General features: G+C 40.5%; 1 protein-coding gene across 1 annotated transcript; it reads left to right on the top strand.

Annotated features, from left to right (window-relative positions):
- The first annotated feature begins 20,187 nt into the window (after positions 1–20,187).
- On the top strand, positions 20,188–21,318 carry S1PR3 (sphingosine-1-phosphate receptor 3). The gene has a single exon (XM_015823010.1). It carries the CDS (start codon positions 20,188–20,190, stop codon positions 21,316–21,318), a length of 1,131 nt encoding a protein of 376 aa, XP_015678496.1.
- Positions 21,319–24,116: the final 2,798 nt, after the last annotated feature.

Here is a 24,116-nt window from a genome sequence, read left to right as displayed (position 1 = left end):
CTTCCAGTGTTGGAGCATTCACCGCTTCTGGAGGCAGGTTGTTCCACTGGTTAATTGTTCTCACTGTCAGGAAGTTTCTCCTTAGTTCTAGATTGCTTCTCTCCTTGATTAGTTTCCACCCGTTGCTTCTTGTCCTGCCTCCAGGTGCTTTGGAAAATAGCTTGACTCCCTCTTCTTTATGGCAACCCCTGAGATATTGAAACACTGCTATCATGTCCCACCTCGTCCTTCTCTTCATTAAACTAGACATACCCAATTCCAGCAGCCGTTCCTTATATGCTTTAGCCTCCAGTCCCCTAATCATCTTTGTTGCTCTTCTCTGCACTCTTTCTAAAGTCTCAACATCTTTTTTACATCGCGGTGACCAAAACTGGATGCAGTGTAATTTGCCTCTATAGTATGAAATGTGCAGAATTTCCTCATGAATTATTTAGAACATTTTCTAACGTCACTTGTTGCTGGGGAAATGTAAAGCTTGTTATATCAATATATCTATCAATATCTATCAATATATCTATCTATCTATCTATCTATCTATCTATCTATCTTGACAAGATATAAAGCTTATATATATATATATATATATATATATATATATATATATATATATATATATATATATATATATATATATATTATATATATTTTTTTATATATATATATATATATTATATATATATATATATATATATATATATATATATATATATATATATATATATATATTGACATGTTATAAAGGTTTTATCATATATATATATATATACTGTAGATAGATAGATAGATAGATAGATAGATAGATAGATAGATAGATAGATAGATAGATAGATAGATAGATAGATAGATAGATAGATAGATAGATAGATAGATATAGATAGATATTGATATATATTGATATATATATTGATATATATTGATATATATTATTATATCAAGACAACAATAATTAGAAGATGCTATAAAATGCTATAAATCATTGTTAGGATTAGACCTGTTTTGATCTTTACTGTGTTTGAATTCATGTGAACATTAACACTATCTAAACCCATTCCTGGTGAACCAAGAATAGTATGCCTCACTATATATTCTTAAAACCACTTAAGCTATAAAACAAAAATAACGATTAGAAAAGTCCAATATTTATTGTAGCTAATAGGCTGAATATAGCTTCTTTTCAGAATGCAGTGCTTAAAAAAACAGGAAAAAGTAGCATAATATCCCAAGTATTACAAAGAATCTGTAATGATCCTGGACACTGAACCTTTACAGCCATTGATACAAGGGGAAATACACATTTATCTTAGAAAACCTCTGAAGCCCATATTACTAAATCATTTAGAGGCTTTTGTTCTATATCTTCTACCCATTAAACTTCTGTTTCTTTTTAGTTATGGAAGCTTCATACATTGACTACATCATAGGTTTTCTTGTAACTTTATGTCTGTGCAATAACTTATCATATTGGTATTTATCATATTGGCTAAATTAAAGCCTTCGGGATGTCTAATTGCTGATGTTGCCATACAGGAAAAGAAAATCTGAAGCTGCAAAGATAGAATTACAGTAGGAATATGGAACATAAGAGGTATGAACACAGGAAAGCTTAACACAATGAAAAATGAAATGAAACAACTACAAATTGACATCTTAGGCATCAGGGAATTGAGATGAACTGGGGTTGGACACTTTCAGTCAAAGATTGCACTGTTTATTACTCAAGACATGAAAAGAAAGAAGGGCCTGTGCTGCTTTTATAATTAGGAAGGGTATGGCAAGAAAAATACTTGATTACAATGGAATCAGTGACCAAATAATATCAATTAGACTTTGTGAAGAACCCTTTAATATGTCAATCATTCAAGCTTATACTTCTATTGCAGAAAAGGAAAAATGTTTATTACTTCTATGATTAAATTCAAAATGAAATTGACCAAACATGCAAGCAAGATGTACTTTTTGTGATTGGAGACTGGAATACTAAAGTTGGAAACATGAAAGAAAAAAAAATGTACTTGGATTGTACAGCTTAGGAAACCAAAATGAAGCAGGAGATTGACTTATCAATTTCTAACATTCTGATTATTTCTTCCTAGCTAGCACTGTTTTCAGACAATCAAAATGATGTCTCTGTACATGGTCATCACCAGACGGGAGTATATAGAAATCAAATTGACTATATTATTGCCAAAAGGATGTGGCGGAGCTCAATTATAGCATCAAGGACATGGCCGGGTGCCAACTTAGGAACTGCTCACGAATTGCTCAGCTCCAAATTAAGCTAAAGAAGGAGAAAAAAACTAGTTAAATTTCTAGCTATAATCTTGAACATACACCATCATTTTCAAGGAGAACATCAGGACTCACTCTGAAGTCTTAAAACTTCATTGATAGAGAATCAAGGAATTATAGAATGAACTTTAGGAACTCATGTAGTGAAAAAGAGACTACCAAAAACAAAGAAATAGAAGAAAGCCAACTGGATGTCAGCACAAATCATGGAAATTGCCAAGGAGAGAAGAAGAAATTGCCAAGGAGAGCCAAGAAAGACAAAAATCTCAGAAATGAATTTTAACAAAGAGTTCAGACAGCTGTTAGAAGATACAAGAGGCAGTATTGCAACATCTGTAAAGACACTGAGGCTGGAGACAGACATTGAAGAACAAGGAAAGTCTTTCAAAGGAACTCCATCCTCAAATTGGTTTGCTAACTAAAGGATGCCAATGGACAGATATTAACCAATTCAAAGGAAATAGAAGGATAACGGAAGGAGTATACTGAAACACTATAAAGTAGAAATGGCAACATCCAAAATTCTTTAGAAAATATTTCTTACTTACAAAAACCTCTAGTATTAGGAGATGAAATTAGATCAGCACTCCATTCATTACCAAGTGGAAAGGCTACAGGAACTAATGGAATACCCATTGAAATATGGCAAGGAACAGAAGTCAAAATCCTAACCAAGCTATGCCAGTAAATCTGGAGGATGACACAGTGACAGTCCTATTGGAAGAGGTTAATTCACATTCCAGTGTGCGAACTATCATATAATATCCTTAATTTCATATGCTAGCAAGTGCTTAGGATCATCCAAAACAGTTTAGAGTCCAAATAGTAAAAAATATGCCAGATGTTTAAACTGGCTTTAGAAAAGGCCAAAAAACATAAGACATTTTTGCAGAGTCACATTGGATAATTGCAAAGGCCGAAGATTACCAAAAAGAAATCAGTTGTGCTTCATCAATTATAGAAAAGCCTTTGATTAAATTGATTGCATCAAGTTCTGGAAAGTGCTCAAAAATGGGAATCCCGGAACATCTCATTGTCCTCATGAAATATTTATGCAGATCAGGAAGTCACAGTATGGGCAGAACATGGTAAAACAGATTGATTCCAAGTTGGCAAAGGAATGCAACAAGGCACATATTCTCCCTTTATTTATTCAACCTATATATATTATGGGAAGATGGGTTGGAAGAAGTCAAGAGTGGTTTTAAAATTGATGGATGAAACATCAATAACCTGTGCTATGCCAGAAACATTGTCCTGATAGCCATAAATGCAAAGAATCTGCAAGCCCCAGTATTGCATTCCTTAAGCAAGGCCCATAGTTGGTGCTTCCAACAGTTTTTGGTATTTCTTTTCCCCTTTAGGGGATATTTTCCCAATGAGATTTGTAGTTTTACAATCCCTGGAGTCCTCAAAACATTTGAGGTTGAGCGTGTTGTCTGTTTTGGCTGTAACACAATCACTACCTGAACTCTGGAAATTAAAGGGAGGAGGAGGAGGAGGAGGAGGAGGAGGCAGTTTAATCTGAATGATGAAAGCTGTCAGTTCCCAAGTAAACCTTTTTGCAAGTCCAATTTAATTTAGGGCAATTCTGCCCTTCAGTTTCAGCTGCTGTCTCATGTGCTCCCAACCGTTCTTAAACCAGCTTCAGAAAGTCCATCTGCGGTTTGACTGCAGTGGTTTGGCAAGAAGACTGAGCTGTTGTTCAGACCAGACCATGACCTCTGTAAGACCTCATTGGTCATTCTCTGCTTCTTGCCCTTCCATTCAGGAAAGGCAGGAGTAACTAGTTGGTTCCAGTATGAACTGGCCTATCAACTGGCCTTTTTCTTTTAGGGATTATTCCCGCCTAACTAGCCCTATGCTGTTCCTTTACTTTTCCAATTTGTTGGGAACTGGGAAAGTGGGATGCTCCATTCACCCACCATTTCCCACGTTATCTCCTTGACACTAACATGAACCCTTTTTTAATTTCCTTTTTTTCCCCTTATAGTTCCTTAGAATTGCTCTGAAGCTGCAATAATCAGAACAATAAGGAAATAGTTGTTCTTTTGTTCCTAAGTTCCTCTGGGTTCTATGAAAATTTTGCAGCAAGGAACAATGGATAAGTCAGCTTCATAGAAACAAAGTAGTAATGTCCGCAGACAACCCCATCCTATTTCCCCACCTCCATCCTACCTTAATGCCTGTAACTTGACAGCCAAGCTATCTTTGAACTCAGGTTTAAGACGTTTTCAAAAGAGCAATAGTCCTGTGCTCAGAAATAGTCCTACTGGTAGATTACAGATAGGAAGAAGTGGTTGTGGGGCACATTATCCTCCGCCCCCACCTCTCCTGCCTACCTCGCCTGATATCCTTCTTTTGCACCTATAATCTCTTAGCTCTTTCATTCATAATTACATTTACTTCCTTCTGTGTGTTCATCAATTCCATTCCACAACATCAAAACACTTTTGATCCACTCCATTATACCATTCACCTTGCTCTTAGTTTGACAGTGACACACACAAAGACAGAGATAGAAATGGAGATGAAAATAGAAAGATAGCAATATATATTGTCTTCAGCAGCATAGAGAATGCCAGTCAATTCTGGCACAATGTGTCCATTATGCTACAAGCACAAATGAAGCTCAGCTTTATCTCAGCTTTATCTCATATTATTCCATGCAAAAATCTCTCATCCAGAGTCTACCAGTCATGCTAACATACTGTTACCTATATCCTATCAACGTGGAAGTGTTATTGTTTGTAAACATTCAAAAAATTACTACCAGGCTGTGTGTATGTTTCAGATCCTGATGTGTGATGCTCCATTGTTAGAATTGGGGACATCATCATCATCATCGTCATTATTATTATTATTATTATTATTATTATTATTATTATTATTATTATTATTATTATTATTATTATTATTATTATTAGCATGTACCCTGAAGAGCTGAGCTAGAGCAACATCTGGTGTCCATAGCTTCCTCCTAAGTTCCTTGCTGTACTGTTTCAGAATAGAAATTGGTTCTGCGCTACTTGTAGCATAAAAAGAACATGTACTAATCCTCCCCTCAAATGCTATCTTTAGGGAAATGTTAAGAAATGCATCAGCCCAGAATTAATTAGAGTCAGGACAAGTTTCCTGTTTTCAGTTTGCCTTGCCTTGGCTTTGCGATGAGCCATTCTCCTCCGGAGAAATTCTAGAAAGAACTGGTTACTTTTCTTATAAGCCATTAGACTTTGTGTCATGGCGTGCTGCATTCTTTTCTTCATTGATTGATTCATTAATTTTTCTCTCCATGCATTATCATTACTGCCACTATAGCCACTAAAACCTCACTCACCCCAAAGCCAAATGTGCCTCATTCTGAGACTTCAACACCATAAAAAACTGTAAACTCTAACAAAAACTTTGAATCTTAGCCTTGCTAATTTCAGCCTTTGCCTCTCTACACCTCATTAAATGTTACATGCATCTCCTGGACACGAATAAATTGCCCATCACTAAATTAAAGCTTCAGTTTGTGTTGGGCAGGCCAGGAGTAAGGCTATCTTCGCTATATTTGCTTGGGAAATTATGAAAGCTAATCTGTATTAAGCCACAGTATATGTACTTTCAAGGCCCCAATGCCCTTCTGTCTTAGCTCCATCACACAGCCAAAGGATAAAAGAAATGGAGATTCTCAAGTAATAAAAGTTGACAAACGTGTTGCATGTTTGTACTTACCAGGAAGCTGGTGGGATATAATAAAATGGTTTGCTGTGTAATTGACGCATTCAATAACCTAGCAGGTCCATGCATTGCAACCATTCTTCCAAAGCAACTTCATTTGGTACTTCAAGCATTTTAAAGCATCTGATGCCACAAAGCATCTGCCAGATTTTTGAACTGTGCATCTTTTCCCAACTGCCTCTTCTGATGTTACTGTCAGTGTGTCTGGAATTCATTCACTTTCCCAAAATTCTGTGTTCTTGTTCAGCATCTCTGCTCTGGTCAGCTTGACCTCTCCCAAGACTGTACAGTGGAGAAAAGGTCAGAAACTAACAGTGTCTTTGCTTTCCTCTGACGCATCTCTTGCAAACCCCAAAGTAAGTTTCACACATTGTGTCTGCACTGCCCCTATTGGGCTCTGTAGACATTTCACTAAATATAAGCCCTGATGATAACATCTTGAAAACCCATAAGAGCACAAAACGATAGTGGCTATTTTAAAATATTTCTACCTCAATGCACAGTTTTAAGACATTGTGCTTCTGTGTTTGTGTTTGTGTACGTGTTTCTGTGATAATGTTCAGATAACAAATGTTATCTCATGTTTTTCCAACTCTCATTTAAAATTATGTACATAGCAACCACCAAATCAGATTCACACATGTCTAATTACAACTGATGGACCTGGAGACAAGTACATATAAGTGGGTGTTTGGCTCTTCCTGACTGAGGATTGCACAATGGGGAAAGCATTGTCCAAAATATGCACTAAGTAACGATAAGGAAGTGGGCAGAACCAGGGGAAATATTAAATCTGATTTAAACACAGTCAAATTAAATGCTTAAATATAATCATAAAATGATTTCTCTTCTTTGTTATGCAAGAAATTAGAATTTGATGGGCATTTTTGCAGGGGCTCTTCAAGTTACATACTGTACATAAAAATAATACATAATCACATCCCACAGTGGAATTGACACCAATGGCTTCATGGATACTATCTGGAGGCCTTGTTAATTTCTCAGATCTACAGTGCTGGAACCCCCTTACGACTTCTCTCCCACACTGACCAAATTTAAGTTCGAAGCCCAGTCTGAGCTCATAAAAATTAGTTCATAGGAATTCACAAAGGAGGGGTGGATTCAAAGCAGAAAAAAAATGATTGCACATTAAAGTGCAATCCATTAGTCCTCGAGCTGGCAAAAAAAGTGTTCCAGCACAAATTCCACTGGCTTCATTGCCAACCCCCATTCTGCTTATGCTGATGATTGTTGCTGTCTTTGTGTAGGACAGAGACTGGTGGATTCCTGTAGCTTTATTTCGCCTCCCACTGAGCATTACTTGCCAGCTGGAAAAACAACCGCCAATTGTGCTCTTTAATATGTGGTGGGGCTGGTTGGGTAAATGTAGACAGATGCTTTGAATTGTGGGTTTAGCCACCTTTCAAGTTGCTGGACTTTCACAGTTCTGCATGAGCATCGTAAAGCCACGTCCAAAATAGCCTTGCTGGCAGATCGCAGGTATGGAGGAGGGCTTGTGGTTTGAAGTGAGAGGGACTTTCCTGGTACTCTTGCTTAGAGTATTCCTTTCCATTTCATACCAGAGCTCTCAACTCTTCCTCAAATGCTCCTCCCAGCTCCTCACCCATGCACACTCAGTGGAAACCAGAGTAACACAAATGATTTCAGAAGTGAAGTGAAAGGATTGTTGGAGGAAGCTAGAAAACTAAAGAACAGATGTTCCAAAACCCCAGGTGGAATTTGACTTGAAAGTACATTTCTGGCTACAGAGCAGATGCTTCAAGGTTCTTCAGCCATCACTGGAACAGTTCAGAAGAAGATGATCAGGGGACTGGAGGCTAAAACATATAAAGAATAGTTGCTGGAATTGGGAATGTCTAGTTTAATGAAGAGAAGGACGAGGGGGGACATGATAGCCTTGTTCCAATATCTCAGGGGCTGCCACAAAGAAGAGGGAGTCAAGCTATTCTCCAAGGCGCCTGAGGGCAGGAGAAGAGGCAATGGATGGAGGCTAATCAAGGAGAGAAGCAACCTAGAACTAAGAAGAAATTCCTTGACAGTTAGAACAATTAACCAGTAGAACAGCTTGCCTCCAGAAGTTGTGAATGCTCCAACACTGGAATTTTTTAAGAAGAGAGTGGACAACCATTTGTCTGAAATGGTATAGGGTTTCCTGCCTGAGCAGAGGGTTGGTCTAGAAGACCTCCAAGGTCCCTTCCAACTCTGTTATTCTATTCTATTCTATTCTATTCTATTCTATTCTATTCTATTCTATTGTATTCTATTCTATTCTATTCTATTCTATTCTTAACACAGAGATATTACACTTATATTATCTAAATAAATGAGGGACTTTCCTTCTCCAAGATACTTGCCCACATTCTCTCCCTTGTGCTCATGCACCACTTAGACAAGGGCTCCCTCAATCCAAGAGTTCTTATATGAGATGAAGAGCAGAACAGAAGCCTATCCTGGGATTTTCCCAAGGATAGAGGGTCTTGAGGTGCCCAGACTTCTCTTCCCTAAACCACAAGTCTTCTCTGGCTTCTTTCCTTTCTCCACTTCCGGAGTTCAGATTTTATTCTGATCCCTGCAACTCATCAGCTGCCTGTCTGGAATGAGTCCCCTCCCACTCTCAAACCACAGAACAAAAAGTAAAATAAAGAAATGAATGAATGAATCCAGGCGTGCAACACAACTGCCCGCCACCGTAGTGTACACAAAATGATTACGCATGATTCCCCCTCTCAACAACCTTTTCCTTTCCCATACCCTGCATACTGTCTCTTTTCATCCCAGATGAGACACAGAATCGGAGAAGAGGCCAAGATCTGAGAGAATAAGAAATCTCATGCGGAGTTTTGTTTTGTTTTTACTTTGGCCATTTCTATAGCAGTGATTGAGAGCATCTCCTTTCTGCGCGGCACATGTTTTAAAAAAACAGACCTACTGCTTGTGGAAAACAGCGTGAAACCCAAACAAGAGCATTAGCTAGACATTATGCAGGCAGCTGCCTCTATGGAAGTTGGTGTCCAGTCCCTCCTGTAACCCACATTCTTTAAGTAACTATCACACTAATCTGCACACTCTTTCATGGCAAAAGAGTGTGCAGGTAGGCCATAAAAGAGTGTGCAGGTAGGGCAAAGGGAACTGGGAAGATCCCAACTATGTTTATCTACAGGGGACAGAGGTCAGCAAACAAAGACATGTGCAACCGATCACATTTTGTCCGAATGGCAATGTCACACCTCAAACTTCAAACCTCTAAAGCAGTGGTCTTCAAACGTGGCCCTTTTATGACTTGTGGACTTCAACTCCCAGAATTCCTCAGCCAGTGTGCCTGGCTGAGGAATTCTGGGAGTTGAAGTCCACAAGTCATAAAAGGGCCACATTTGAAGACCCCTGCTCTAAGGCATGAGTGTGATGTCATAAATCACATAAGAAAGGGTTGGGACTGTGATGCGGCTTTCATCAATCTGATCTCCCCTTTACTCCATGGACACTGCTGGAGGCAAATGATGAAACGCGTATGACATCATTGCATGTGTGTTGTGATTTGGGCTTCATCACTGTTTGTGGTGGATGCAACCGATCTCACATCTTAACCACATCTATGAAGCAAACCCAGCATCAATGAAGTCTCCAAGGGAAAAAAAAATGTGTCAGAAGAGGGAAAACATTACTTAAAAACCAAAATTTTTAAGGGGGCGGGGGCTTGAAGCAGCCTTAGCCGCAGGGGAACACCACGGTGACAAAGTGACATAGTGGCAAAGAAGTTCACACAGCACTAGAGAAGGTGAGGACAAGTCCAAAGAAAGCCAGGGAAGGGAGACCAAAATTTACTTCTCAGAAAATACACAGAATGGAAATATTTTCAGCAGATATACAGCATTATGCTCTTCTGGGGTTCCTATTTACTTGCTTTCTTTTTTAAAAAAAAAAATCGACGGTATTCCTTTCCCAAAACGGGAATGGGTAGCATTTTATAAAACATGCCCCACAACCTCCCCGATATCCCTTAAACTTCCCAGTTCTCGAAGGGCTTCTTGCTCTTAAATAAAAATGATGACCGAGAGTAAAGCAGAACCCTCTTCCTCCTTCCGTGTATTGGCAACCCCGGTGCCTACTGACTCGGAAGCCAACTCAGGGAATTCAGTTGAGCGCCTTTCCTCGCCAAGGGGTGCGAGGGCGCACCCGTCGGCCAGAAATGGGCCACCTCTGCAGGCCCTGCTCGCTGGAGAACGGCGGGGCTCCTTTCCCACTGCCGGTAAGTGGATCCGGCTTTAGCAGCCTGGCTCGGAGAGTTGGCAAGAGGGCGGCTGCCGTGGGAGGTGCGTCGGAGGACACAAGGCTCGCCGGAGAAGGAATGTAGAGGCAGCCCAGCGGGGAACAGGGGAGGATGTGGCGGCGCGTGTGAACCGGGACTCGTCGCCGAGGAGAGTTCGGCGGGAGGAGCCCCACAAGGCCAAGAGGAGGCGGTGGCCGCGGAACAGCAGCAGCAACAGGCGGAGGAGGAGGAGGAGGAGGAGGAGGTATCGGTTCGCGGCCGGCCGGCGGAGTTTTCTCCCCTTCTGCGGGACGGCGCGATCGGGAGGCGCTGATCACCCCGCGCGGCTGCGCTCTTTGGCTAGCGGGAACTTTGGCCGCGCGAAAGTGGGACTCGGCTGAGCAGAGCGCTTGGCGCCCAACATCCAGCCAGGATGAGGCGCGTCGAGCGGAGAGCGGGCGACGAGGGAGAGGAGCGGACGCCAGGTGAGCGGGAAGGCAACGCCGGTCGAAGTTAAGGGCGAAGGGGTGTGGGACGCCTGGCCTTTTGTAATCCGAATTGGCGCGGGTCGCTTGGGGATCGGGCGGGACGGGGGGACGCAATTTTAAGGCGCCGACAGCGAGCCCAGAGGGACAAGGCAAAACCTGAATCCCCCAGAAAGCAATAGGCGTGCGATTTGCTCGCTATTTGGGAGGGGGGGCGGGAGAATAATCGGCTCGAGAGGGGAGCAAGGGGGGACCTTTTACGGATCCCGTGTCGCGAAAAAAAGATAGAAAGAGGATCCGAAGGCATCTGGCCTCGATCCTTGTCCTCTTTCTGAACTTGGCGGACCCACAGTTGCATTGTCCCTTCACGATTGGACTGTTGTTGGGCACTGATACTCAGTGAACTTCAGCTCATCCTCACCGATTTCCACATTCGTTATGTTCCGTGGGGCGGGGGTGGGTGTGTGGGGGGGTGAAGACTCCTCCCCTTTTTCAAAAGTTTAGGTGGGACCCTCGCCCTACTACGGGCTTAATCCAGAACAGCTTCCTCGGCGGCGCGTTCCCGCGGAGAGAGACCAATGAACCCATCGGTATCTGGGTTAGCGGAGGTCAGCTTGGTCTTTCCAGCTTCTGGTGATCCGACCTTCAGACGACACAATCGGGCTAACCAGTTTTGGGGGAAACCAAACGAACAATGGAAGTAACAGGGAAGATGAGCATGAGCGCTGCACGTCGGATCAGCCATTCCCGACCCGACACCTTCCAAAGCGTTGGATTAAGACTGGGAATTGTGGGAGAGAGCCAAGACGGGAAAATTAATTTATAGCAGCAGTTTTTAAGCCAGGAGGCATTTTTCTCCTCCCCTGCTTTAGAATTTGCTTGAGCATTTATTTGGTCGAAGTGTTGATGTACTGAATTTATACCCCGCCTTTCCTCCAGGGCAGCTCAGGGTAGTATACCTAGCAGGATAATCTCCATTGTCTCTGTAGATGGGTTGGACTGAGTTAATATGACTGACTTCAAACTACTCAGAAGGGCAGGACTTGAACCCCAGTCTTCTGGTCCTAATTCAACATACTTTGCTTCTGGTTTGATCAGGTTAATGCATTCTTCTGGGGATGGGATTGGAAAAAAATCCACAGAAGTGGGTGGAATTCAGGATAACTGCAGCAGGATTTTAAAATTGCCACATTAAATACCTCTAAAGAAACAGACAATGTTGAGATTCAAAAGTTTGAAGTACAAGGAAGAGAAAAGCTATTTTTAGGAAATAGCCTAATAGTCTTTGAAATGAGAAGATCTCCATGAAGATAGCTATTAAAAAAACAAAAATACTCATTGGGTTCTCTGGAAGTATAATGAGCAGTAGAATATGAGGTGCAATTCTAAAACAATGCTAAATTTAGCAAAATGTGGTAATAAAATATGGGCAGCCATCCAATCCATAATCAAACAAATGCCATTTGCTTGTAAAGAATCATGCAGCTTCTATTGAGCCAGTGGTTGGGCAGGCTTTTGGAAAGTATGTTAGAGGCTGGATTCCGGAAGTGGGCAGGTCAGATCCAGAAAAAAAGATGGAGCCTTTTAAAAGTTTAAGCCTTTTTTGCTTTAAGGTTTAAAGCAAAATTGGACAATGGTAGCTAACAGTTCAATTCCTTTGTTATATAATTTATTACTAAATAAGCACACTTAATTTCTTCCCTATTCCGGACAGATCACATTTAAGTCTCTTCCCATTTCAGACATAAAACTACGTATATGAACTTTCAAAAATTATTTGGGAGAAGTGCTTTAGACTTCCTCCAGGGCAGTAGCTCTTTGCTGCAAATTAAAGCAGGCACATTTTTTCCCCCCCAAGCAATTAAAACTGAAGATTGAAAACTTCTGCATGCTGCTAGCGAACATCACATATATTCTATGCAAGAAACTTTAATCTGATATGCACTCTTGATCTACAAGAAAGGACAGTCCAAATATTTATTTTATTTAAACAATTTATATGACCACCCACTTCACTATTATGCCTTTGGGTGGAAGGCTCCTTTCTTCCTTCCTTCCTTCCTTCCTTCCTTCCTTCCTTCCTTCCTTCCTTCCTTCCTTCCTTCCTTCCTATCTTCCTTCCTTCCTTCCTTCCTTCCCATACAAATAGATTTTGCATAAAATACAACAACGTGTTATAAAATAAACTAAATCGCAGATGGAAAGTTCTGTAGTGAGTTTGCTTTAAGAACATCTTGTCAATCAGTTTGAAATGCCATGTCATACCCCAGTGTCATTGTTTTATCAGACAAGCAGAAACATGCTGGGCAGACAGTTACAGATCATGCAAGGTCAAAATATTCACATGACATCATATTTGGCATTAGAGCTATTATTTCATTTGTGGACTGCTCTGTGGAGCATTGTAGCTAGATCAGAGTGATGTAGTCTGAAATGAAGTGAATAGGATCCTGCATAAACACAAGCATAGAACCTTTCTGATTGTTAATACAATGTAGCAGTCATGTCTTTTTTCCCCAGGCTGATATGGGATCATGGTTTTAATGGGCAGAAGATGTTTTGAGTTGGTGCAAAATCTGAAGCACTTCTCTACTTGTTCACTCTCGTGTTCACACTCTCTCCTGCTCTTTCTCTTTCTCTCTGTCTGAAGTGAAGGACTAGGGGGAAAAATGAAGCAGTATCAGGGCACAGCATCTGGAGTGCCTGACAAGGACACTCCTCATCCCCTCATGATTTCATGACTGTCTCTGAGTTCAGACTTATGGGAAGAAGGTTTAAAGGTAAAAACGGACTGCTTTTCCTATTGTTTCGCTTTCCCACAATCTCCCTCTTGTAAGGATCCAATTTCAATGCATCCACCATCTGGAAAGAATATTACTTCAGCTAGGCTTCAGGAACATGAGAACACTTCTTCAAACAGCCAGTCCATACATATCCTCAGCTTCACAAATATTTATACGAATCTAAAACCCCAGATTAATCTAACTAAGTCACCTTATTTTTGCTGGCATATCTCAGGGATATTGAGCTGCAGTGCGTGAATTGACTGGTCTGCTTTTAATTTCCTCTGTTACAGATGATGTAATTTCACTGCTTTCTTGAACATGAAACCCAACGTTGAGTTTGCTGTTAATTATGCATTCATTTTTCATAATGCATTTTACAGGTCCTGCATAGTCTATTTTCACCATTCTTGGTCATGAAAAACAATAGGTTACTTAGGCAGAATACATTTATATCTATCTGTCTGTCTGTCTGTCATTTATCTATCAACTCATCTATCTCACATGCACCTCTGTCAGACTAGCTGTCAGTCACTTGGTGGCCCCTGATATCAAATATGTGAATCGGGTTTGGAACACATCAAATCCCATCACCTAGATCAGGCCTGAACAACTTGTAAAGGGGACAGGGTGACACTGATAAATTAAAAATCATTGCAGGATGCAAAGACATACTTGGCGTGCCGCTCAGCTAGTCTGCAGCTAATGGAGCAGAGTAGTGGAATTATTACTTTCTAAAAATTGCCAGCAGGCCACACAAAGGCTGTTTGGTGGGATATTTGTGGCCTGAAGGCCATATGTTATGCTGGCCTGATCTAGATGCTGCATGCATGTTGATCATGGTCAGGCTACAGATGAAAGCCAATAGGAAAGGACTGCAGAAATGTGGAGCATTCCAGACACATACCTCTGGGTGCATTGGAGCCTTTTTTTAGAATTATGACAAACATGCATTGGTTGATGTAGCTAGTGCACACCTAAGGGAAGACATGTTGACACCTTCTTGGAATGTTCTGATATCAGTTAGAACAGGGGTCTCCAACCTTGGCCACTTTAAGACTTGTGGACTTCAACTCCCAGAATTCCTCAGCCAGCTTTGCTGGCTGAGGAATTCTGGGAGTTGAAGTCCACAAGTCTTAAAGTGGCCAAGGTTGGAGACCCCTGAGTTAGAAGATATTAGATCAATCAGTCTCTGAAAGGCATTTAAAACAGCCAGATCTACACAAGCCTTTCAGTTTCTAGAGGAATTGTTTGATGGCATCATTACCAGGTTGGAAGTCTTCTGATATACATATATGATATATCATAATAACATACATTAGGGTTTTGAACCTGATACTGATAACATCTCTCGTAGGTTCATATTCAAAATAATGGAAGTATCGCCTTTGCCTGGTGGTCTTTCCTTTAGATTAATCATTTCCATTTGTAAACAGCAAAATAATCATTTCCATCAGAAGTGACATACAAGTTTAATAAAGTAGTAATAGATGGGGGGGCCTGGAGTTTCAGTGGCGTAAACATGTAGAGCAGACTTTATAACAGCATTTCTTCAAGGACTACAATCCAAAAGTAGGCAGAGCCAGGATATTTGAGTGTGAGTGTGTGTGTGTGTGTGTGTGTGTGTGTGAAGATTTTAAAGGTTCCTCTTATATCCACCTGCTATTTGCTTTTAGCGCATAAAGTTTACATGAAATGCTTTATTGTCTTGGGCCCTTGGACATGAGTATCTGTAAGAAAGTATTTTCCAGATTGCCTCATCCCTTCCAATTTTCTGAGTGATGAAAGACATGTCTGGAATGGATAATGCCTTGGAGAGGCGCATATGATGGACAGGGTTGAAGTAACCAGCAAATGTTGGCTGTAACCCAAAATGGGTGAGGATATTTATTCTCTCATACCACTCTTTTTCTTCTTTCTGCTATCTGAAGTGGCAGATCTTTTACAGAAGGGTTCTGAAATTAATACTTAGGCCCATATGTTACTCTAGGGTTGTGGGCTGATCATCTATGCATTCAAGGACAAGGATTGGAGGTGCTGGACAATAGACTCTGTGTATATTACTTTGGCCTACATTCCTTTGATTGGTATGAAATTATTTTTCATAGAATAGCCAACATATTAATAAATAATAGCTAAAGCTGCTGCAACGTGCCAAATATAATGTAGTATTAAATTTATGATTTGGTGTGTCATCTGCAACTATCTGCCCAGCATGCTTATATGCTTTAGAATTGCCCCTTCTGGATCCAGAGGGTGCGTCAAAGAACTAAGATATGGCCTTTAAATAAACTGAAGAAGCTTCTTGGATGAGAAGCAAAACACTTTCAAAGAAAAAAAAAATCCAAGAAAGTCCAATTGCCTTTTGAAAAAAGCATCTTTGAATCAATCGTGACCTGGATGATTGAGACTCTCCATAAACCTTGAAATGTACGTGCTTTTTTCTGGTGTAAAATGTGTCATTTGTGGGTCCCATTCCTTTTGGTGCAGTGGTTTAAAGGCAGTTGGATGGGAGGTTTTCCATTTTTCTCTTTATCAAGGGGAAAAAAAGGAGGGAATCAATGTATAAATAGGACTTAGCAATTATCTGAGGAAGATTTGTTCTGCCTTGGAAGTACACGCTTAGTATTTTATCAGGAGATAATCTTATTATCTTATCCTATTGTTTCTCCAAAGCATTCACAATGCCATACGTGGTTTCCCAATCCATATCTTATCTTCACAATATCCCTGTGTTAGGTATTAGTAAGGGAGATAATGATTGGCCTAAGATCATCCAGTGAGCTTTGCAAGATGGTGGGATTTCCCAAGGTCTATGTAATCTAGCTCTCAGTTACTTTCTTAGCCTTAGTCCACTGAGTCATGTTTCATAGTGAAATCGTGTGTATGCTCTTTTTGCTGGCATATTTAATTGTTCTCATCTGACAGAGGGTTTAAATAAGAGGCTCTCCCATAGTTTTGTCAGGTTCTAGCAATCAGCCATGCTTTTTCAACTTGAAGCCCTCTTTGCTGGCTGGAAATTCTTGGAAATGTATCCAGACAACCCCTGATGGAGAGGTTTTATGTATTTAACCTCTCTTTTGTTTGGACAATAGAATTGATTCCAGGTCCGCCTCAAGCAAAATTCCCCACTTCTAATTTTCTGGTTTTAAATTGCTATGTTTGCATAAATATTAGAATAGCAGCAAAGGGTGTTGTGTTTGGTAATTAGCAACTTAGCTGAATCTCTTTATAGGAGCTACTGGAAAAATGGCAGGGTTGGGATCTAGAAAACGGGAGCTTTTAGCTAAGACTTTGTTCTGAGTTTTTACTGCCACCAGCAACTATATAAAAGAGAGGCATCGGTAAAGCAAAGTAGCTTGTTGGCAAGTCTCTCCCCCCCCCCATCTGCATTTTTCTCTGCAGTTCTCTTTCCCCCAACTCTGAGTTTGCAGATAGCATCCCAGGGCTGCCAGTAGCTGGTAATCTGAATATAAAACATATATTTGGAAGTTGAAAAAGAGAGATACAAGCCTTGCTTTCTCCCCTTCCAGCCACTTCTCTTATTCCCTATTCCTTATTCCCAACATTTGTACTTCTAGAGTACTAATCTTGCTATTACCTGCACCTTCTGAATGCCCAGTATAGGCTTGAATGGGCAGCTCTAATTATTTAAGGCTGTCACGAGGCAACAGGAGACTCCTGTTTACTCTGTTAAAAGTCTATAGCAGTGCCAAGAGTTTGCTATTCACTTTCAGTGAAGATGTCTTAGCCAATGATAAAAGAAAGACAATGGCAACTTTCTTTTCTGCTCAACATATTGCATATTCTCCTGCTGGGGAATTCTTTCTTTCAATCTCTTTGTGTAATTAGGCTATCTTCTCCGTACAGTACCGTATACCGTAGTGGTATGCCAAAAAGAGAAGGAGGGGGAGCCAAGCATCCCCTCCAATGGATGCAAACATTCCTCATAAGCAAGAAACACTGCAAACTCCTCCTACTTTTGCAGCAGGACTCGGTGCTTAAAAATGAATTATGTGTGTCCTCTAGAAATTTGATTACAGCAGGAAGACGCTAGTGCATAGGCTTTGTACGTGGGGCAACAGTAAGCAACAGACCATGTCAACTAATATTGACTTGATATTAGAAACGTCAATATAGTATTAATGTGTGCTGGCATTGTGTGAACATCCACTCTCCTTTTATCTTGACTCTGATGTTTGTATATAGACAACTTCCATGCCAGAGCTGCATATTTCTTCAAAGTCAACCCCAGAGTTTCTCTGCAAATTGCCACCAAATTATAATTTCTAATATAATAGTAGAGAATAGCTAGATAATAATCACATTTAATTTTAATTATTTAACAAGCCAATGCATGTTGTGAAAAGAGCTTTTGGAAGCATTGCAAGGGAAGGATAGAATAAGTTGTCAGACTGGTTAGGAAAGAGCCTGCTCCAATGCCAAATCTCAATTTTATGTCAGTAATCCTCCTGGCGTACTTTATCAATTCTGAAGCATGTCATTGGTGGTTCATTCATTTTCGATCTGATTCATTGACAGTAGGGAGAAATGTACCCTGGTCAAAAACTCAGTTGCTAAAGAAGTCATGATCCTTGGCACTCTTAGCTGACTGAAATGCCTTAAGTGGCTTCAAGAGGAAGGAAGAACTGAAGAGACTGCATAAGGGGAGACCTCTTCAAGGAGGTCAGGTGATGCAATAATGTCTTTTTCGACAAAGACTATCCTCTTCATCCAGTCATTTCAAATTTGATAATGTGGAGTTGTAATTTTTAAATGACCAGAGAGTGCTGTAATGGCTTGCCTAATAGTCAATTTCTTTCTTTCATTTTCTCGGCTGTGCAAAGTTTGAAGAGGTATAGCTGTGTCATAAAAGAACACGACCCTCTCTGTTCTCTAAAGAGCAAAGTGAGAGTTTCCTATAGTTCTGATGTGGTTTTTTCCCCCCCTAGCTCTGGGTATAAGGTGATGATCTTGGCTGAGCCAAAGAAAAACAGTAGGAGTGATTCCACGGCATGGAGTATCATATTGGGGCAAAGCATGGCCACTTCACACATTCAATAATGCAGTTAGTTAGTTAGTTAGTTAGTTAGTTAGTTAGTTAGTTAGTTAGTTAGTTAGTTAGTTAGTTTCATTCTTTACTTTTATATAATTGGCTTAGATGAGTTTTGTTGTTGGGCAGACTGAAAACATAACCATGGGAGATGACAATGACCAACCATAAAAGCCCTGGGAAAAATAAATTATTTTTTGGGACTAGATGAATCAGGGCAGGACTTGGAAGAGTGTATGTTGACTCAGATGCTTTACCTAATGTAATATAAGAACTGCTTTCTTAAGACACCTAGACAATCTAACTACTGTGTGATTTTCAATCTATTCTCTGTGCTTAATACTGAATAGTCAGCAAAAAAACCTAACAAGATGGCTTTTAGATAGATGGATTTTCTAATTACAACTAGTGATGCTGTCAAAGCTGAATCTCTAGACGGGGATTCATAGCCACACTGTCTAGAGCAAGGGTAGTCAACCTTGGCTCTTTTATGACTCGTGGACTTCAACTCCCAGAATTCCTGAGCCAGCTAAGCTGGCTCAGGAATTCTGGGAATTGAAGTCCACGAGTCATAAAAGAACCAAGGTTGACTACCCCTGGTCTAGAGGATGCTACAAGTGGTGCTGCCCTTTTTTAAAAAAAAAAGTACAATTGAAATGTTTTTGTCTAATAAAAGGGGAAGGAAGAGATCAAACAGGGAATGTGCAAAAGAGGGGGAGGTAAGAAACAAGAAGTGGAGGGGAGAGAAATTGAATGGTTCACCAGGAAGTATTTTTCCTGTGAAGTGAAGGAAATCTTATTTCACGTTCTATGCAACATTTTCCCAGGCAAGGTTTGTATTGGATTGCAGTCTGTTGCATAATTAAGATACCATTTCAGACAGTTGCAGTCAGGACCAGTGCTATAATTAGGAACAGCCTGACAGCACTTTTGGGGTGTTTTGAAAGGACACAAAATGGAGGGGTTATGAATTTATATTAATGCATTATTATTACCAGAAATGAGAAATCCTTGTGGCATTGCTTCTCTCTTATGCTCAACTAATTTAACAGGCCTTGAATTCTATTCAGATGACTCTGGATTGTGGCAGGGTGGAAGAGAAGAGGCTAGCATCATCAAATACTGTACTTCAGGCAATTCCTACCCTAATTCTGTCCTTCCCCTTAATATGTAATAACTTGCTCAAGTTCTTCAGTCCTACGTGATCATATGAAATGATCTTAGCTTTTTTGGGGCAGAGTGCCAATGTATTTGATAGGGAAAGTCCTTTATAATAGTGACCTCACCTGTTTGATATTATCTCCTTTGCCTCGAGGATCTGATTGCTCTCTATTTAAAGTGAGAGTTTCCTGTTTCTACTTTGTTACAACATGAGATTTGGGAAGTTAAGCCTACTGGCTAACATTGTCTTTTACTTGTTTTTAAAGGTCCTGACCCCAGAGCCTGAAGATGCTAAAATGCATCCAGCTTGGAGACATCTTTAAAGAGCCGTACTCTAAAGAGTGTGGTGTGGGCTCCCCCTTGTGGGAAACAACTGGAACAAAAGTTTCTTGATGTTACAGTGCATCTTTTTCAAATTAAGTCATGGCTATTGTCAGCACAGCACCCCCTAGTTTCTTTTTCTTTCCGGAGAATGAAGCCGTGGACCCAGTGATAGTACTTCATTACAATTATACTGGAAAGCTTAGCCGTGGAAAAGAAAAAAAACTGACCATCATTGCACTTCTCATTATCTGTGGCTTTATCATCCTGGAGAACCTAATGGTGCTGATTGCCATCTGGAAGAACAACAGATTTCACAACCGCATGTATTTTTTTATTGGCAACCTGGCCCTCTGTGACCTGTTGGCGGGAATAGTCTACAAAGTGAACATTTTGATGTCAGGAAACAAGACCTTGACTTTGTCTTCCAGGATCTGGTTTGTTCGGGAAGGCAGCATGTTTGTGGCGCTGGGTGCTTCTACATTCAGCTTGTTGGCTATTGCCATCGAACGGCATTTGACCATGATCAAAATGAGGCCATACGATGCAAATAAAAAGTACAGAGTTTTCCTGCTTATTGGAACGTGCTGGCTTATCTCTCTTTCTCTGGGAGCTTTGCCCATCCTTGGTTGGAATTGTATTGGCAATTTAAGAGACTGTTCCACCATTTTACCACTATACTCCAAGAAATATGTGGCGTTTTGCACCATTATCTTCATAGCCATCCTAGTGGCCATTGTAATCCTCTATGCCCGCATTTACATCCTGGTGAAATCAAGCAGTCGGAATGTCACCAATCACAACAACTCGGAGAGGTCCATGGCATTGCTGAGGACTGTTGTGATCGTTGTTGGGGTTTTCATTGCCTGCTGGTCCCCCCTGTTTATTTTGTTGCTGATTGACGTGGCCTGCAGAGTGAAAGAGTGCTCGATTTTGTATCAAGAAGATGGCTTCATAGCTTTGGCGGTCCTCAATTCAGCCATGAACCCCGTCATCTATACTCTGGCAAGCAAAGACATGCGCCGAGCCTTCTTTCGCCTGGTGTGTGGTTGCCTGGTGAAGAACAATGTTGCCATGTCTTTGCCTATCCAGCCCACCCCGGATCAGAGTCGAAGCAAATCCAGCAGCAGCAACACACCGAAACTGAATGATAACTTTGTGCAAACCAAAAGTTTGTCGTGCATCACTGAAAAGAATAAACCTCCATTTTATAATGGAAACGTCTGCAAGTGAAGCCTGCTGAGGGGGCACTTGGAGGATTCTTGTCCTGTGGCTTTTACGGAGCCAACGAGAAAGGGTGTCTTTTTTTTTTTTTTAGTGGAGTTTCATGCACTTAACTCATAGGAGGGGCAAACTTGAGATGGCTGCTTAATTCTAAGTGCCTATTTTGAGCACTGAGTTTTGGTTCTTCACCAACTGATTCAGGAAAAGTTTGGCTGCCTCTGCAAGCTCTCTTGAGGGTTGTGTAAAGAAAAAAGTGCTATCCTGATATGGGGTTTCTTTGATGCAGTTCAATTGAAAAAGTGTACTTGCTAGAGCAGTGGTTCTCAACCTGTGGGTCGGGACCCCATTTGGGGTCGATCGACCATTTCACGGGGGTCGCCAAGCAAGGCTGTCTGCCATTTTTTTTGTCCGCCATTTTTTTTGTCCGCCATTTTTTCCCCCTTTTCCAGCGGGTGCCTTACCTCCCTTGGGCTGGGCCAGCTGGTGGTCAGCCTGCTCCGTCTCTGCCGCTTGCTAGCTACGCCTCGGCCGGTGCAGGGGGCGGAACCATGCATGCGTGGCGCTCCCGGGCAGGGAAAGTCCTTGACGTACGACCGGTTGGGTAGTCCTCGACTTACGACTGGTTTAGTCCTCGACTTACGACCAGTTTAGTCCTCGACTTACGACCAGTTGGGGTCGCAGCATTAAAAAGGTTGAGAACCACTGTGCTAGAGAAATAATGTATAAGTGGCCACTGATTAAAGCACTACATGAAATTCACTTCTTATATTCCAAAATGCAACTGTGGAAGTCTTTCCCTTATAGGACCCCAGCAGAGTCTTCCTCAGCCCACCTTGCACATATCTGATCTTTCTGACATCCATCTACATTTAGGATTTAAGAATGGGTCAGAACACTTTAGCATCATATGCCTGGCTTCCTCTTTGGTAATAGAAATATCTATAAACGTTCTGTGATGTCCTAGTAATTCAGCAAGCAGTCTGGAGAAAGGGGAGAAAGAATCTCATGGCAATGGCTGGTCAACCTGCTGTATATATGTACAAAATGCCCTTCTCAACGGTTACTGTTCATTGGCCATAGGAGATGAGACTGTCTCTCCTCAGTTTAAGGTGAATAATATAGGGATATTCTATCCAGGCCGCACTGCACTGTTATTGATTTCTGTTAACATTTTCACAAATATTTATTCACATATTTTGAGATTTGTTAGATCAAGAAATCAGAGCTTAAGTTAGAATGTGGTGGTTTATTTTACCAGGCCTGATAAACAGTCACAGATAATAGGAAGGCTCAGCATTTGCTGTGTTGAAGTACACCAATCAAGGCGTCCTAGGGGGAAAAAAGGGGGATTTTAAGCTGAGGTACCAACTTTTGTTTTTCTTTGTATTTGTTTTTATTATGCCTGCTGTGTGGCATAGGTTTACATTATATGGCATTATAATATGCTACTCTGTATAATATAACTCCTTAATGTAATGAGTACTGTGAACATGTAATCTTCAAATATTTTTTAAGTAAATGAAGAAAACATCTTTATGTAAGTTTTGTGAGACAGAAAATAGATGTTCAACTAATCCAACCAGTCTTGCATTTACCAATGCAAATTTCCAATGCAAATGTAGCAGTTGTGACTAGAAGCCATTTCTGTGTTATTCTGTAAAAAAAAAATCATAATCATTGTTTTGTCACTAAAACAGTTTTTTTAATTTAATATAGTTTGATGGTAAAATTAAAACGTGACTTGGAATTTCATCTATATTTCATCTATATATTTTAATGTGGGTTTTGGTTTTTACTATTTGGGAAGAATGTTACAGATTGAGAAATCAGTCTGTATTATTGTTGTTCATAACAGAACTAGATAAATGGTCTTATTGGAAATGATATGATCTTCCCCAATATCATGAGAAGACAAAGCACAGGAAAATTGTGACTGCTTAGACAAAGATATACAAATCATAAATCATATTTCACAGCTGATATTGATTGGTAGTTATATCTAGCTCAAATTGAAATCTTTTCACTACATTGAAATCCTCCTTGTTGGGAGTCTTCCTAGACCAGAGGTAGGAAACCTTGGCTCTTTTATGACTCATGGACTTCAACTCCCAGAATTCCTGAGCCGGCTATGCTGGCTCAGGAATTCTGGGAGTTGAAGTCCATGAGTCATAAAAGAGCCAAGGTTGCCTACCCCTGTGCTTTTCCCATATGATTTATTTGGATGGAAGGGAACAGATAATAAATAGGAAGAAAACCACATTTGATTTACTGAAACAGAAAAAAGTTATTGAACCTTTCCCCCCCCCCCACTATAATGAAAATATATGTAGCATTCTGAGGGTTATTTATTCACAATTTCCCCAGCTAGCTTCTGACCAGCAAAGTCAATGGGGGAACGCGAATTTGCTTAATGGTTGCATGATTCATTTAACAACTGCAGTGATTGCTTAACAACCACGGTAAAAAAAAAAGGTCGTAAAATCAGGTGCCACTCGCTGAATAACCTTGCTTAAGAATGGAAATTTTGTTCTTTTTTTTTAAGCTGAGGATTCCCTGTATATATTATACTCTGCTCGTTTTGGACTTAAGCCTTGTTTTAACAGATCTGGCCTATTTTTGTCAAGGTCATATTTCTTATTCTCTACACTGGTGCAGGTCCCCATGAGCCTTAGACATGTCCTTAAATATATGCCATAATGAATTGCTATTCCACAATCCATCTGTTTGGAACGTGGTTCAAGATCCCAAAACAAACAAACTCACTTGGAATTCCAGCAACAAAGTTTTATTCAAAATAAAGTGTTTAC

The sequence above is a fragment of the Protobothrops mucrosquamatus genome, unplaced genomic scaffold, assembly GCF_001527695.2.
Source record: "Protobothrops mucrosquamatus isolate PMUCROS unplaced genomic scaffold, P.Mucros_1.0 scaffold1740, whole genome shotgun sequence".
In the NCBI taxonomy this organism is placed as follows: Eukaryota; Metazoa; Chordata; class Lepidosauria; order Squamata; family Viperidae; genus Protobothrops; species Protobothrops mucrosquamatus.
This window is presented reverse-complemented; position numbering and strand designations above follow the sequence as displayed.